We start from the raw sequence: 16,532 nt of genomic DNA on the forward strand, positions 1-16,532 counted from the left end.
AGATGGGGGCAGGAGAAACAGAGGCACGGAGAGAGGAAGAGATGTGCCAAGGGCAGAGCCGGGAAGAGGACCAGGTCGCCTGGGCCCCACTCCCATGCCCTGGCCGCGAAACCCCACCGCTTGGCGTACACGAAGCCTGTACCCTGTGCTTAACACCCCATCGTCCTCACGCTTGGCTCCCGTGCGGTACGATCAGCATCACCCGCGGCCAACGCGCCATAGCCAGGGCCCCCTTTGTGCCTTAGAAACACGGGCTGCCTCGTTGCATCAAAACCAGTCCAGTGCGGCTTGGCTTGGGTGTCCGATTCCAGTTGTTACTATAATGACTGTAGACAAATAATGCCTCAGACTGAGGGGTAGCTTGGGGGGGTGGGGGGAGAGACTGTTTTGCGCCCTCTGAATTTGCATTTTGTGTGTGTGTGTGTTGGAGTTTTTGTGGAGCAGGAGACAGGGTGTGGATCCTGTGTATTTCAGCCCCTAAAGGGACCCTGCTCCCATAGACTGCACCTGGGGAAACTCCACCTCTCTCCGCTTCTCTCTTGCGGCTCTTTTGATCCACCCAGCCCCCAGTGCTGTGGCTCTTGAGGTGTCCCTGTGCCACCTGCCGGATGCTGCAGACACACAGGCCACCTGCTAAAGAATCTGGTTGGCTGGCAGCCTGGGCAAGGCCAGCTTGTAAAGGGTTAAAGAGCCCTGGGGGGCGGGGGGGCTCGGCTGGTCCCGACCCAAATAAAGGCTTCCCATCCCTCTTGGAGCTGCCGTGAAAGGCACGGCACATCCTTGAGCTGGGGCATGTCCGGGGCCATTGTCTCTTGCTCCTATTGTGCTCAGCCACCCTCATTTCACAACCCAGTTGTCAGGAGATGAGGATGTGGGGAGACGGCCGTGTGGCTGGAATTCAGTCAGGACACTGAGGCAGATGGCTACTAACATGCTGGCTTGGGAGGAGTGTTCTGTCCCGGCTGCTGAGTCTGCGGGGGACAGGACAGTAGTCATGTCCCTGCTGCTGGGATGGGGGGCAATGGGCTTGGATCACAAGGTCTCCTGTAAGGCATCATATACAAAGTGATAACATGCTGGTCCTGAAAGCACTGCGTGGTGGGTGTGTATGGGTGTGTATGAAGAGTTATAAATATGATCTAGAAAATTGTTTGTGTTTGACAAGCAATGCATAACCCAGCCTGCCCTAGACCGAGGAATGTGTATTTGCTTGTCCAGCCAGCCTGGTCGTCAGGCAGAGATCATGAAGTTACATTTACATGCAAGTCCTCAGGAGAGCAAGTGGGTGAAAAGGGACCACATAACAAGGGGGGGGGGGGGGGAAAGCTGCACCCCCAGGAAGTCTTCCTGCCTTTTGATGGAGGGTCAGTGGCTTTAGGGAAGAGAAGGTGAGAGGAAAAGCCATCCATCTCTTGGGTGATCAAAGAAACCAGCCTTTGGATGCTGCAAGGGTGGCTTCTGGCTGGAAGAACCAGTCACACTGGAGAAGCTGCTGTAAGTGAGGAAACCATCTGGAACAAGAACTAGAGCTGGTTAAGTTTTAGTCTTTAGAAATGTACTTTTTACTTTTGGTTTCTTGTAGCCCTTTCTGTCTTTATTCCTTATACTTTGTATCACTTGTTCCTGTGTCCTGCTGTTAAATAAACCTGTTTTACTTTTACTATTCAGTGCCGTGATGGAAAGGCAGGGCATGTGAACCCCAGTTAACCGGCCACAGGGTATTGTCTCTTTAAAGGAGCAACACACGTAATCACTTCTGGGAGTGTTCAGGAGGCGGGGCTGGGTGTCTCTGGGGAACTCGGGAGATGGGGCTCGCCGTTTGTTACCAGCAAGGCCAGGTTTGGATTGGCTGGGTCCTGGTGAGTTTGCTGGCAAGGCAGATGAGCCAGCGCAGGGGAGGGGGTTGTCACACAGCTTAGCAATAGCAAAACTCTACTGAGGGAGTGACAGTAATTCACAATTCTGGGAACCCCAGCAGATCACCACAAAGGGGTGCTATGGGGTGTATGTGTGTGTGTGTGTCCCTGTGTGCGCGTACATGCGTGTATTTCTGTTGGCCTTTCCCCACTTCCTGCGAAGGTTTTAACCCGTTGGATGCGCTTTATTCCACTTTGTACCTTTTTATTAAACATAAATTACCCCAATGCCACCAAGAGACACCCCCACCTCCATACCCTCCCCAAACACCGCTCTAAGGTGAGCATTTCAATAGGGCTGAGGCTCCCAACTCTCACAGCCTAGGGGAGTTGGGCGCATCACACCTGTTAGGTGATTTTTTGAAAATTCCGCCCTCGGTCTCTACCCAGCGCCTAGCCCATGACAGCAGGACCGGCCTTTGCTAGGGTGTCCCGGGGAGGCACTCCTGCCCAGGACTGGCTTGCGAGAGGGTTGGGTGTCCGTCAGAGTGCAGGGCTGGCTCGGCTGTCTGCAGCACCTCTCAGCTGAGGAGCAGCGTGTGCTTTATGGACGTGGCAAGGGAACGACCCACGTGAGCAAGGCTGGGCTGGGGAAGGGCACGGAGTTAGGCCCTGCTCTGAGGTGGCCTGCTGGGATGGCCTGTCATCAGCTGGATCACGCAGGTGGCGGCGGGGAGGGGGTGGGGTTTGTCCTAAGGGATCTCACCACCTCTCTCCATCTCTCTTGTGTCCTCCAGGTGTTCGTTCTCCTTGGGCAGGTAACATGGAGCAGCTGAACTGACCTGAGGAGCCGTCCCAGTGAGTGTCAATGTGTGTGGCGGGGGGGAGGGACAGGCGGTCACATTGGTGAGTCAATGGAAAGGTTTTGCGCCTCGGGAGTTGTTTGCCCTTTGCCTGGGCTTCCCTACCTGACTACGGGGCAGAGCCCCTGCGAGAGGGAGAGCGCAGTGTGTTGCTCCCTGCGACGTTCTGCGTCTGCATGGAACCACCAAAGTCCAGACAGGCTCTAAAGGTACAGCCCCCCCGCTCCCCTACAGCACAGTGCACCGGACACCCCACGGCCTCCTCCGGCCCCTGCAGGAGGTAGTTCTCACCCCCCTCGCTGGCTGGGGAGTCAGCTGGAGCCTGCTGCAGTGTGTCCCGGCCAGTGGGACAATGGCTGAGAGGGCAGAAGCTGGCCAGCAAGGGCTGCTGTTGCGGCCCTGAGTCTGTGCGTGGGCAGGATTTCACAGAGGGTCTCTTCTCTCTCGCTGGCTTCAACGGGGTTTGGTATTTCCTCCTCCCCCGCCCCCACTCTCTCTGCCATCCATCTAACCCGGGGCTGCCAGTGGCAGGTGTCTGGGATGGCGCTGTCGCTCTGCATTAAGAGACGCCAGCCTGTGCGCTCCCTGCATCCACCAATCTCCTGCCGCCACCGCTCCGGGCACCAGCCTCCGCTGCTCGGCTCGGCCTCCGGAGCTCCCTGCGTGCACACAGTGCAGTTGTGCTCTCGGACTGACGGGGGGGGGGGGGGGGGGGCGCCCCCCCGTTCCCCCTTTTTTCCCCCCCCCCCCCCGAAAGCAGGGAAAATAACAAGCATGCCCAGAGCCCACCCTCCAGCCAGCACCCCCCACCCCCCGCCAAGGGATCCCTCCTGCCAGGTCCCCGTCAGCCATGCCATCAAGGCCCTAGGACTGGCCGCCTGGGCAGGAGCACTGGGCCTCTCTCCAGCGTGCCCGGGGCTCGAGCTAGGGCAGGCCGCAGTGGGGCCCGGCGGCTGGGAGGTGTCTCCTCCCCCGGGAGCCCACTCGAGTGCGGCTGAGTCGCACATTGAGTGAAACGCGGACGGAGCAGGGTCCCTCTCTAAGGCGCTGGGCCCGGAGGACGTTGCTACTTCAGCCGATCTCGTTGCTGGGCCGCACATGGGCTGGAGGTGACGTGACGCTCTTGCACGGGGATGTGGAGAGGCTGGGGAGGGAATGGGCCGTGCCGGCTACAGCGGGGGCCAGGATGCCTGCTGCACACTATCGGGTACAGCCAGCATGAGCGTCTGCTTCCCCTTCAGCGCCACCACAGCCGGAGACCTCAGCCGGACGCAGGAGAAGGGCGGGGTCCTGCTTTCTTTGAAGTTGAATGGCCCGGCCCTTCCTGAGTTCCGCAAGGCAGGGCGTCCCCAGGCAGGCAGCGTCTCTAGATCGGACCCTGTGTCATGCCCCGGCCCGAGGCATGCATTGCTACCCGCGTGGCACAGGGTGTCAACTAGCGCAGGGAGCTCTCTGCCCAGCTCCAGCCGGAAAGCAGCTTCAGAGGCAGATCTGGCCAGCAGAGAACCCCACTGCAGAGTCCAGACCTGGGCCCATCTGTGCTAGGAGCCGGGCCTGCGCTAGCCACGCTGGGGAGACTTTCCAGAAACGTCCCCCATGTAGACGAGGCCTCGGTGCTGATCTCAGCCCAGCCCGTGTGGTTTAAACCGAGCAGGCCCTTGGCAGCCAGCCAGCAGCAGAGGAGCCCCCGACTAGACGCAGGCCGGGAGCCGCAGCCTGACCACGGCTGCGCAGGGCTCTTCCTGTTTCCGTGGCAGCAGGGAAGGGCGTTCAGCGGAGCCTGCAGACGCTGTAGAAACCAAGTCCGTATCTGCGTCGTTCTAGCAACGCACCTCGCTCCTGGCCTGGCGACAAGCCGGGACCCTGGGAGCCGCTCGCCTTGAGCAGCAGGGATCTCACCAGCCTTCCTGGGAATCCACCAGGATCCCCCGCCTTGCTTTGCCACGGCTCCGTCAGGGCTGGCCTGGGGGCGGGGGGGAGTGAATTTCTACCCACTCTGCCAGACCCGTCACTAGAGTACCTGGGCACCAGCCATGCTGTGTGTTCACCCCCAGCCCACTAGCTCCAGCTTCATGGATTAAAGGCACCCAGCCTGGCCTCCCACAGCCCAGCCCCCTGCCCTTGCTGGCCGGACTCCTGTGCCCTCCCTAACCCCCTGGCAGCTGGGCACACCTCTGTCCCCCTCCTCCTCCAACTTGACCCACTGACCTTATTGCCAGGCAACCAGCATGTGGCAGATGGCGAGAGAAGGAACCGGAGTTTGACAGCTGGGGAGGAGGGCGAAGTCAGTGAGCGCCCCATATCCCCCCCCCCACACACACACACACCCATGGAGCTGTGTGGTCACACATGTGCCGTCACACGCAGCCAGACACACGCACTCCCAGGCGGGAGAGGCACCAAGTTGCCCGCACGGGCAGCCATGTGCAAGGAAGAGGCGGGTGGGGCCCGGCTGCATGGACCGTTGCTCTGAGGCAGTGCAGCAGGAAGGTGGGGCTCTCTGGCTGGGTGCATCTGGTGGGGCGGGGGCAGGAAGGGGGCATTGGTTTGCTTTGGCGAGGAGCAGTGGGGTGGGCTGCTGGGGGGATGGACTCACCAGGCTGCTGGCCAGTGCAGGGGGAGGGAGCAGTCCAGTTCCTGGCTGGGAGGATCGTGGTTCCGCTCCGGGTGATGGGTCCGTTCCAGTCCAGCAGCGCACCGGAGTCGCTGATGGGCAGCGGTGCACGGTCCGTGGCGTGTGCTAGCAGAGTTCCTGAAGGAAGGCAGGGTCTCTTCGCCCCGTGGCTGACCCCGCGCTCTCTCCTCCCCCTGCAGGCTTTGCCCAGAATGGGCTGTGTGTATTGCAAGGAGAAGGGGTCGAATAAAGGCCAGACGGAGAACATCGATGGCACGACCGGCTCGGCATCGAAATCCTGCTACGGCCCCGACCCGACGCAGCAGAATCCCTCCAGCAGCTTCACCCGCATCCCCGACTTTAACAACTTCCACAGCACGCCCGCCGGCGCCCCTGCCTTCATGGGCCCCGGCCTCTATCCCAACAGCGCCTTGTGTGGAGGGGGGATCACAGGTCAGTCTCCGTGATACCCCTGCCGTGGGGCTCTAGTGGATGGAGCATCGGGCTGGGTCTCTATCCCCTGACCTGCTGGGTGACCTGGCCCAATCACTTCCCTGCCCCGTGCCTCAGTTTCCCCTCTCACCCTGCATCTATCCGACTGTGAGCTCTTCGGGGCAGGGGCAGTGCCTGGCACAACGTGACCTCAAGCCACGACTGTAATACACAGAGTGACGGTGGCAGCTCGCAGCAGCCTGCCCAGGCTCTCCTGCCCACGGCAGATTCCTCACTGCCCTGTCCCTGTGTCTCGCAGGCGGGGGCGTGACCCTTTTCATTGCCTTGTACGATTACGAAGCCCGGACGGAGGATGACCTGACGTTCCTGAAGGGGGAGAAATTCCACATTATCAACAATAGGTGAGTGTCCCATTCGGGGCTGGGCCCCTCTCCTCCAGGAACCCTGCCCCCCCCACCACCACCACGACGAAGTGCAAATGCACCCGGGTCTGATGCTGGCTGGGGCTCCCCGCCTCACGCGGCCCTGCTCCGAGAGCAGCTTGGCTGGGGGATTTCACAGCCCATTGGTGTTTGCACCACAAGCCCATCCAACCAGCTAGGCTGAGTTAAACCCACTGGGGACCGGGCGGGGGGCAGAGGTGACAAACCCAGGCCTGAGCCTGTTGCTTGCTGCGGAAGACCTTGCTCCCAGGTCTAAGCTGGCTGGCCCTGGTGGGGCAGGCTGGGAGCAGCTGAGGAGTGGCTCCTCCTCTGGCATGATTGCTGGATGCCACGTGACGTGGGAGCGGGACAGAGGGGCTCAGCGGGGGCTGCATGCCTGCCTTCGAGGGGCTGGGCTTCCTCGCAGATTCTCACCCCGTCTCTTTGGTTCCACAGCGAGGGCGACTGGTGGGAGGCGAGGTCCCTGAACACAGGGGCCACGGGCTACGTCCCCAGCAACTACGTGGCCCCGGTGGACTCCATCCAGGCGGAAGAGTGAGTAGGGCAGCCCTGGGCTGACTGGGGAACGGAGCCCGTTTGACCACCAGAGCCTGGTGTACTGGCTGGGGGCAGAGGAGGGAGCCAGGGACGTCCAAGAGATGCTCCATCCTCCCCCCCCCCTCCCCCCAGCACCCTTGGGGCAATACAGACCCCTAGCCAATCCCTCCCCGGCCCCTGACACACACACACACACACACAGGATCTGTACCAAGGCACCCCAGCTCTAGAAGTCGCCTCTCCGTATCAAACCAGCTGGGTCACACAGTGGTAACCTACTTCCAGCAGTGCCTGATGCTTTAGGAGGTGAAATCTCCCATGATGCACCTTGCCGGCAAGTGGGAGGAGTTTCCTTCCTGACCCCTGTAAAGTCAGCTGATGCCCTGAAGCATGAGAGTGGATTACCCCTAGCTTAACCTAGATAAATATTCCTGTAGTACCTTCTGCTCCCAGATCCCCAAGCGCATTGCACCCATTAGTAAATTCATCCCCACAACCCTGCTGGAAGGTAGGTAAGGTTTATTATCCCCAGTTTGTAGAAGGGAAAATTGAGGCAGAGAGAGGATAAAAGACTTCCATCCTGTGATCGGGCACCTGAACTCATATTTAATGGCAGGGACCAACGTTGAAAAATGTGGCCTCAGCAACTTGCCGAAGGTCACTCTGAGGGGCGGAGCCAGGAATAGAACCCAGGAGTCCTGACTCCCTGATTTTTGTTCTAAGTCTCAAACATACTGCCCCACCCAGTACCTCCTGTGCATGTGTGTACATCAGCTGCCCAGCTACCATATTCTGTCTATTTCAATTGCACCTAGAGGCCCCAGCCAAGATTAAGGCCCCACTGTGCAGGGCGCTGTATGTACCGAAGTAAGAGAGCGCCCCGTCCTGGAGAAGCTGCAGTCTAACTAGAGAGACAAAGGCTGGGAGAACAGATGCTGTGTTCTCCCCATTTAACAGATGGGAGACTGAGGCTCCGGGAGAGTCGGTGATCTTCCCAAGTGCTCTCAGGAAGCCAGGAGCCGACCCAGCTCTGAGTCTCAGGGCTGGGCCGTAACATCCTTCCCCTGGCCCTCTGTCTTCGTTCGAGAGTCCCAAATCCTTCCCTCCCCTTTCTGGATCCCCGCGGCAGGCGGGGCGTAGGTGAGCCATGGCTGCCAGGTGCCCCTGGCACGTTACTAACCCTCCCTCTCCTTGCCCTCCGCGCCAGGTGGTACTTTGGGAAGATGGGGCGAAAGGACGCTGAGAGGCAGCTGCTGTGCCAGGGCAACCCCCGAGGGACCTTCCTCATCCGTGAGAGCGAGACCACCAAAGGTAGCGGCCGCGCCCTTCAGCAACAGTGTGTGTATGGGGCGGGGGGGCTCTGGGAGAGGCAGCAGGGGCCAGGATGCTTCCCCACATCTGCCTCCACAACGCGCTTCCCAGCACGCAGCAGCAGCGGGGCAACCCAGCCCCGCAGCAGAGATTTCTCTTTCGCCCCCAGCCCCGCGTGCCTGGGGAATAGCCCCCATCTGAATCCCCCGTGGCTCTCCCATACAGCAGCACCGTGCCCCCTGCTGGTGTCCACTAGCTGCTCCCACCACTCCCTGCCTGTGTCTGTCTCCGGCCCGACCCCTTTGCTGTCCCTCCCCAGGTGCCTACTCCCTGTCCATCCGGGACTGGGACGAGACGAAGGGCGACCACGTGAAGCACTATAAGATCCGGAAGCTGGATAACGGTGGCTATTACATCACCACGCGGGCCCAGTTCGACACCATCCAGGAACTGGTCCAGCATTACATAGGTAAGGGGGGGCGAGCCAGGGCCGGGCAGGGATGGCACCGGAGGGAGCGTGGCGTGGAGAGATGGGTTCAGCCACAGGGGCCCATTGGGTCTTGGAGCCCCCAGGCCCTAGGGGAGTTGAGGGCGGCAGTTGTGACGCTGGCCTGTGCACATGGAAGTAGGGACGTGGGTGAGCTGGAGGGGGCCTGCTACGTGTCTGGGAGATGCCGTTGGCCTTTCTGCACCCTGCCCAGCAGCTGCAATGAAATCCACCAGCCTGGCCTTCCCGAGACGCCTTCGGCCCATCCCCAGCCCTTGAGAGAAGCCCCCAAATCTGAGCCGGGGGGATCCCAGCCTGTGGCAGCCGGAGAAGCAGGGGCTTTGGCTCGGAGCGGAGCGGGGATGCTCCTGAGCTGCCCCAGAGCGGGGGCTCTGGGAGACGTCTCCTTCCTGCGCGGGAGGAGCCCTTGGGGAACCTGTGCCCGGGTTGACGGGCCTCTGTGAATTCCTTGTGCTGCAATGAAACTCTCCCCGGCTGGAGCTGCCGAGCTCAGGCTCACCGCAGCCCCTCTCCTCCCACCGTTCCTCCCTCCTCATCTAGCAGCACCCCCCACCCCCTGGCATCCTATACCAGCCAAAGCAGCAGGGGGTGGGGTGGCTCCTTTGGTCACTGCCCACCCCCCACCCCCCCCCAGCACCGATCACAGACGCCAGCCCGTGGGAGCAATGCACGGACCGAGGGGATCAGACCAGTGAGGGCCCCCCAGCAACCGCGCGCCGGCTGGGAGACGGCCGAGCTCCGCAGTTGCCGTTCAGTGCTGACCAACGTGCCAGGTCCAGGACGGCTGGGAAACCCGCTGCTCGGGGCCGGGCCGCCCAGGGAGTCAGGCCGGGCTCAGACTGGGGCAGCGCGAGCTTAGCAGGCCCCACTGGCGGGTCGAAGGGGCCCATCGGGTGCAGAGCTCCGGCGGGCTCCTCCCCACGACTCGCACCCAAGGAGCTCCGCTCAACCCCGGCGTGATCCTCCTGATTGCAAAGCCCAGGCGTGACTCCTTAGGGGATCCCCTGCAACGAGCCCCCCAGCTCCTGCCCTCCGCTTTGGCTAGCGTTGCCACCTGCCGCTGCTTCTCCTGCAGGACAGGCCTGCTGCCCCGTGAGCAGGGCCCCGGCGTGGCCCCCTGTGTGGGGCAGGTGAGAGGCGTGGCTGTGCTGCCCCCTGGGGCTGGCAGGGATGTGTGTTCTCTCTCCCTGCCCTCGAGTGCCTCGTCTCTCCGTCTGTGCTCTCATCTCTTTTTCTTTCTTCTCGCTCCTTCCTTCCCTCGGCTCTGTCCGCAAGAGCGAGCTGCGGGCCTGTGCTGCCGCCTGGCCGTGCCGTGCCACAAGGGGATGCCCAAGCTGGCAGACCTGTCTGTCAAAACCAAAGACGTGTGGGAGATCCCGCGAGAGTCGCTGCAGCTGATCAAGAAGCTGGGCAATGGGCAGTTTGGGGAAGTGTGGATGGGTAGGACTCTCCAGGCGAGCGGGGGCGCTGAGCCAGGAGGGGAGGGGAGAACCCCAGGCCCTGCGACCAGCCAGGGCGAGGGGAGGCACGCCAACGACTGGATCCATCCAGGGCATCCCAGGGACACGGTGGGAAGAGACAGGGCTTGTTATTGGCGTGAGACTTCATGAGCCATCTGCAGGGTCTCCTGGTTAGCAATCTCAGCAGGACTGACTGAGCCCTGCGGACTGACATCGCTTCTTACCCCTCGGGCTGGCCAGGCTGGGGGTGCGGGGGCGCCACTTCCTTGCTGTGGATGCGGGGGGGGGGGGGGGGGGGGGGGGGCTTCCCTCCCCAGACTCTCTCCAGCACGAGCGTCTCGCTCGCGCACATGGGAATTGGCTCAAGGAAACGTGCTGCTGAAAGCCATCAGGCCTGTTCCTTCTACACAGCCGGGGAGTTGCCATTGGATCCAGCCTAGTGCCACCCCTCCCCTGGTGGTGGGGAGCTCCTGATCGCCTGCTCTGGGTTGCTCTGTCGGAGTCTAACCGTGCTCTGCTGGCTCTAGGGCCCGGGACAGCGAATCTGTGGAGGGAGGGAACAAATCAATCCATTAATCCAGACTCAGCCTGGCACTGCCATTTGCTCCTGGTTCTGCCCCACTAAGCAGCCAGACCTGGCAGCCAGTAACTCCTCTCTGTGCACCTGTCCGGAGGGCGGCTCTGGGCAGCCATAACTGACCCGTCCTCTTGTCGGGGAGGTGGGGGCTGCAGGGCAGATCCAGGCCGGACCCGTGTACCCACGGGGAGACCCTGCCCTGGCAGGACAAACCCACCTCTGCTATGATCCTACACGTTGCGTCCCGGGAACGCAGGTGAACAGCGCCAGCTGGTGGACAAGTCAGCCGGCGCCAAGGCAGGCGATCAATCCGAGCCTGGGCTCCCCTCCTCCGCCTCTCAGCCCTTGTGCATGTGCATGCCGAAGTCATCCCATTCTCCACTCCCCCCTTCCTCTCTTCCGCCTCCTCCCCGTCATCCCATCCCCTGCAGAGTTCAATGACGGTCTGTGCCATCTACTAACCCGGGTATGCCCCAATATGAAGCCCCAGACTATGAGCCTGTCTAAAGACGCCTGGGAAATAACGCGGGAGTCCGTAAGCTTGGACAAGAAGCTTGGCATGGGCTGTTTCGGAGACGTGTGGATGGGTAAGGCGGGCACCGTGCAGCGGGAGGATGGGGCCGGGGCCAGAGGCTGGTTATTGCAGGGCTGGGAGAGGCCGGGGGGGGGCGGGGGGTGGTTCCATCTGGTCCCCACCAGACCCACAGGTTCTGATTATCCACGTAGGGACAGGAGTGAGGGTCTCTGCCCGTCAGATGTGGGGAGGGGGTCTCAGGGAAGCCTCTCTGAAGTTTTCCAGCCTATCTGGGAGTGGGGGAAGGGAATTCGCCCCATTCCAAGTGGGGCTCCTACACTGGGGGGAGGCTCTGGGGGGGGAACTTTCAGACCCCTGTCCCTGAAATGGGGTGAGACATGGGCACCCACTGCTTGTCCTGTGGGGGGCAGGGGCGTGAGACACAGGCATCCCTTGCCCATCCCATGGGGGGGCGGGGGGCTGATCTGGGGATCTCTGCAGGGAAGGGGTGCGAGTGACTCAGGGTCCGCTACCTGCCCTGGGAGTGACGAGGGCTTCTCTGCTGGGCTCTTCATCCTGGAGGCATCTTCCCCCCCCCCCCGCCCTCCCTGGAGCTGGCACTGACTGCCCCCCACCTGCATCGCCGTTGCCGGTCGCGGTGGGCGCGCCGTGATGCTGTCCCCCTTTCCCGCTGGCTCCAGGCACGTGGAACGGCACCACCAAGGTGGCGGTGAAGACGCTGAAGCCGGGCACCATGTCCCCGGAGGCCTTCCTGGAGGAGGCCCAGATCATGAAGCGGCTCCGGCACGACAAGCTGGTGCAGCTCTACGCCGTGGTGTCGGAGGAGCCCATCTACATCGTCACCGAGTTCATGAGCCAGGGTGAGAACCGGGCGCAGCCCCGGGGGGCCGATTGGCTTCCTGCCCCAGCTGTGTCTGCCCCAGGGCAAGGGACTTGGAGAACACAGCGACTTCTAGCCGGGGGTGGGGGTCAGGGCTGGAGGCTCACGTCCTGATGCTCCCTCTCCCCTCCCCAGGGAGCTTGCTGGATTTCCTGAAGGACGGGGATGGTCGGTTCTTGAAGCTGCCCCAGCTGGTGGATATGGCGGCCCAGGTACCGGGGGATGGGTCCCGGTGGGGGCGGGAAGCGGGGATCGCCAGGGCCGGAGATCCAACATCTGGCCGGGGGAGGGGGCTCCTTGCAACCTGCCCAGCCCAGCCACGTCCTGGGTGGGGAGCGGCTGGAACTAACCCCCAGGAGGTGAGGGAGGGTCTGCACCCCAGCCAGGCAGGGGGAGGGGGCGGAGAGGGGATGGGGGCTTGCCCAGGGCGCCGGCGTTCTCACCACACGCTCCCCGCCCGCAGATCTCGGCCGGCATGGCCTACATCGAGCGGATGAACTATATCCACCGGGACTTGCGTGCCGCCAACATCCTGGTGGGCGACAACCTGGTGTGTAAGATCGCGGACTTCGGCCTGGCCCGCCTCATCGAGGACAACGAGTACACGGCACGCCAAGGTGGGCCTGGGCTCTCGGGCTGTGCCCAGGGCTGGGAGTGGCTGGGCTCCCCTCTGCCCCAGATGGACCATGGGGCAGAGTGACCTCCCCAACCCCATCCTCCCGCAGCACCCACGTGTCAACACTGGGGGAGGCAAAGGGGCCACGGATCCCCCGCTGGCATCAGACCTGAGGAGCCCTGCGCCCTAGCTGGTGGCGGGCATGCTGCCCCAGGGGAGCCTGCCCCCTGCGGTGGTCTCATCCCCTGCCCCATCTCATCTACCTCGTCTCCCCGCAGGTGCCAAGTTCCCCATCAAGTGGACGGCCCCGGAGGCTGCTCTCTATGGGAAGTTTACTATCAAGTCGGACGTGTGGTCCTTTGGCATCCTCCTGACGGAGCTCGTCACCAAGGGCCGCGTGCCCTACCCAGGTACGGCTGTCTGGCACCAAGAGGCAGCCGCTGGCTCTGCCCCCTCCTGCTGGGGTTGTGTTCGGTGGTGGGGGCTGTTGGGGCTTGTGCTGGTCCAGGGGAGGGAGCAGGGTCTAGTGGTTAGAGCAGCGGTCTAGGCGTTGGGTCTATTCTCAGCTCTGGGAGGGGAGTGGTGTTTAGCGGGTAGCGCACTGGGGACTATGACTGGCTCTGCCACTGGCCTGTGGGTGACCTTGGGCAACTCACAGCCCCACTCTGTGCCTCAGTTTCCCCATCTGTAAAACGGGGATAATGCTGATGACTCTGTTGGGAAGTGCCCGGAGAGCTACTGATGAGAAGCTCTATAGAGGAACCAGGCAGCATTAGTAGCGGTTAGAGCAGTGGGGCCTGCCGGTCAGGACTCCTGGGTTCTCTTCTCATCACTGACACTACTGATGTGACCACTTCCCTCATGCCTCAGCAGGGTGGGGCCATAGCAAGTCCCTCCCTCCCCATGGAAATACCCATCATTAATGCCCGCAAAGCACCTCTAGCCACAGCCCCGACTCAGCCGCTGTCCTTGTTGCGCAGGCATGAATAACCGGGAGGTGCTGGAGCAGGTGGAGCGGGGGTACCGTATGCAGTGCCCCGGCAGCTGCCCCCCATCCCTGCACGAGTTGATGGTGCAGTGCTGGAAGAAGGAGCCCGAGGAGCGCCCCACTTTCGAATATCTCCAGTCCTTCCTGGAAGACTATTTCACTGCCACAGAACCTCAGTACCAGCCGGGGGACAACCAGTGAGCCCCACTCTCTGAGCCAGCTGGCCGTGCCCAGGGGCCCTTCCCTGCAGCGGCTGCACCGGGCCAGGACTTCCCAGGCGGCACTGGGCCAGGACTTGCCATGCCAGCCGGCCCCGGGCCAGGACTTCCCTCTTTGTACAATCTGGGCCAGACCCTTTTTTTACAGTCCCCTTTTGGGGGTTTTGTTACTTTCCTGCCATCTGCGCTCCCCTCACTCTGCTCTGGGGGCGGGGGGCGCTTTGCACAAATGCCTCCTATTCTAATGAGGATCCCAGCCCAGGGCCATTCACGGGGAGGGGGGGTAGCTGAGTGAGGCTGCCCTCCAGCCCCCCTGTTAGTCCCACATGGAGAAATCCCCTCCCCACCCCTTTCCAACTGCCTTCAACACCTAGCTCTTAACGTGAGAGTTTTTTTTTCCCTGGGGAGCAATCAGGCCATGCTGCCCGCAGGGGCCAGCCCAGCCTGCAGCCATTGGGAGCGTCCCTCCAAACTCAGGGGCCCAATGTGGGTGCCCTGGGCTTCGGAGGTGGCAGTGGCCAGGCCCGCTGCGCCCCAGTGGCCTTGGACGGGGCGGGGCCAGGCCCATCGTCCCCAACTGGATTGCAGCAGCTTTGGAGCGTGTCCGTCAGGCCGTTCTCTCCTGGGGCTGACGGCTGCGCCCCGTCTCTGGCCCCCCTGCTCTTGAGCGTCGTCCCGCTCCCCCCGCCTGGCTGCTGGTGCCCCCCTCCTGCAGTTGGTGCCGCCATCTGCCACAAGTGCCTGGGGCGGAGGAGAGGGTCTTTGACTCAGTATGGGGGGGCTGTAGGGTGCCCAGGCCACGGGACGCTCTCCACCGGCTATGCAAGGCCTGGATGGAGGCTGGGAGAGGGCATGGGTGGAAGGTAACCAGTCCCCCCCTCCCCCTCGCAGCCCAGCCATGTGCCCTGACCCCTGGGGGGTGGGGACAGATTTGGGGGGGGCTTTCCATCTCTAGGAGCCCATGTCTCACTCGGGGCCTAGGGGAGGCTATTGCCCAGCCTGGGCCACCACTGTGTGCCCCTCGCTGCCAGTCCTAATGTGCTGTGGGGGCAGAAGCCCATTGCCGGCCGCTCCCCCAGCCAGTCCTCAAGCCTCCTTCAGTAGCATTACAAAGCCGGGGGGTCAGGAAGTGTCTCCCGGGTGGAGGCAGCACCCCCCCCGGCTCGTCTAATCATTTCCTGGGGCAGGGACTAGCACGCCCCCCCCCCCGCCATTGGAGTACCTGAGGCCAGGGGCGCACTCCGGGCTCTTGGGGCAGCTGGATGTAGGGCCACCTGGGCGCGGCCCCCGTCCTGTGCGTCTGCCCAGGGGGCCCGTGGGGCAGCTGGCTAGCACAGGTGAAGGACGGGGCGGAGGGGTGACCGAGTTGCCGATTTCTTTGCCGAGAAGCTTGGCCCTTTGCATGTTCCCCAGCCCCCCTGGCCGTCCCCTGCTGACAAATGGAAGCCAAGCCCCATGTCTGCTCTGCCCTAGCACGGCGGTGGGGTGGGGGAAGCTAGATGCTCCCATCTCCGTTCCCCACGCGTGGCCCCCAGTTGAGCAGCGCGGCCCTGAGGCCTGCGCTGTGGCTCTGCCCTGGCAAGTGCACCAGCAGGGGGCGCTCCCCGCCCGCCCCAGGGCCTTGCACCCTTTTGTATGTGACTTTCCGCCAAGCTGTTTGTCTATTTATAAGACTTTAACAAATCCCTTTGCCCTCCTCCCGGGGAGGGGGGGTCCCAGTGCTCCCTGGGGCTCAGGGAGCCGGCTGGGGGGGGGGGATATTCTATGTTTTTCCTCTCCCTCCCCGCTTGTAATTCTTGCTTTGGATTCTTTTCCTTAGCCAGAGCCAAATTGTTAAAGCCATAAACTGCTGCCCAGGGGAGGGGAGCAGGCAGTGCCAAATGCTTCTTAAACTGGGGGGAACAACCCCAAGGCTGGGCTGGGGGGGTCCCCGATTTAGCCCTGTGGGGGGCAGGTGTGTCCCCCCCCAGGAATCCCAGGCCCTGTTCCCAGCGGAAGGCACTCCAGGGCAGGGAGGTCATTTCCCCCCCAGCGAGCCCAGCCCCTGCATCTCATGCTAAGGGTGGAACGAGGCTCCACTCTGGCCCAGCCTCGATGGAGGGCTGGGGGGGACAGGAGCAGAATGTGAATGCGATTGGCGCGGGGGAAAGTGCCACCCACTCGGCCTGAGTCTCAGAGAGGCCAGAGGGGGTGGAGCCCCTCTGAGCCAGGCGCCGTGGTACCGGAGCCCTCTTTATTCCAGGGCGTAATTTATAACCATTCACTTTAATTCTCCTTCGACGACATCCAGCAGAGGGGTCTGACCTTGGTCCCACAGCCAGCCGAGGGGGGCTCGCTCCCTGCCGCGGCGGGCTCTGGACCCTGAGCGGGAGATGGCCACAGGGCCACGAGCCAGCCTTTGGCCCAGCTCTCCAGCCGCCCAGCTCCAGCACAGAGCGTTCGAGGCTCCCTGCCCCCGCTGCGATGTTTTTTTTAAAATCGATCCTGTAAATAAAGAGAAATAAACCTTTCTAACAAGCGGGGCCTGGCGTGGTTCCCTGGGGTCCCTGCGGGCGTACGGCGCTGCTGGGGATTGGAGCGGGGAGCTCCGAGCCCGCAGGGGTTAAAGGACCGGGTTGTCAGCTCTAGGGGCTCACGGTTAAGGCAGAGATCAAAATAGGTTGTGTTGCAGGA

General features: G+C 62.5%; 1 protein-coding gene across 3 annotated transcripts in view; it reads left to right on the forward strand.

Annotated features, from left to right (window-relative positions):
• FGR (FGR proto-oncogene, Src family tyrosine kinase) overlaps nt 1-16,240 on the forward strand; it is a 36,379-nt gene extending 20,139 nt beyond the window's left edge. For 2 of the 3 annotated variants that reach the window (XM_024203350.3, XM_024203351.3), the window contains exons 2-13: nt 2,654-2,714; nt 5,534-5,786; nt 6,085-6,187; nt 6,665-6,763; nt 7,974-8,077; nt 8,397-8,546; nt 9,861-10,025; nt 11,838-12,017; nt 12,173-12,249; nt 12,501-12,654; nt 12,932-13,063; nt 13,634-16,240. In XM_024203350.3, coding sequence (XP_024059118.2) covers nt 5,546-5,786; nt 6,085-6,187; nt 6,665-6,763; nt 7,974-8,077; nt 8,397-8,546; nt 9,861-10,025; nt 11,838-12,017; nt 12,173-12,249; nt 12,501-12,654; nt 12,932-13,063; nt 13,634-13,842 — 1,614 coding nt within the window. In that variant the 5' untranslated portion in view covers nt 2,654-2,714; nt 5,534-5,545 and the 3' untranslated portion in view covers nt 13,843-16,240. Of the gene's footprint in view, nt 1-2,653; nt 2,715-5,533; nt 5,787-6,084; nt 6,188-6,664; nt 6,764-7,973; nt 8,078-8,396; nt 8,547-9,860; nt 10,026-11,053; nt 11,210-11,837; nt 12,018-12,172; nt 12,250-12,500; nt 12,655-12,931; nt 13,064-13,633 lie in introns of all 3 variants that reach the window. The other variant, XM_024203352.3, reaches the window with a different exon arrangement.
• Nucleotides 16,241-16,532: the final 292 nt, after the last annotated feature.

Source organism: Terrapene carolina, unplaced genomic scaffold, assembly GCF_002925995.2.
Source record: "Terrapene carolina triunguis isolate 2854851 unplaced genomic scaffold, T_m_triunguis-2.0 Scaffold236, whole genome shotgun sequence".
Classification (NCBI taxonomy): domain Eukaryota; kingdom Metazoa; phylum Chordata; order Testudines; family Emydidae; genus Terrapene; species Terrapene triunguis.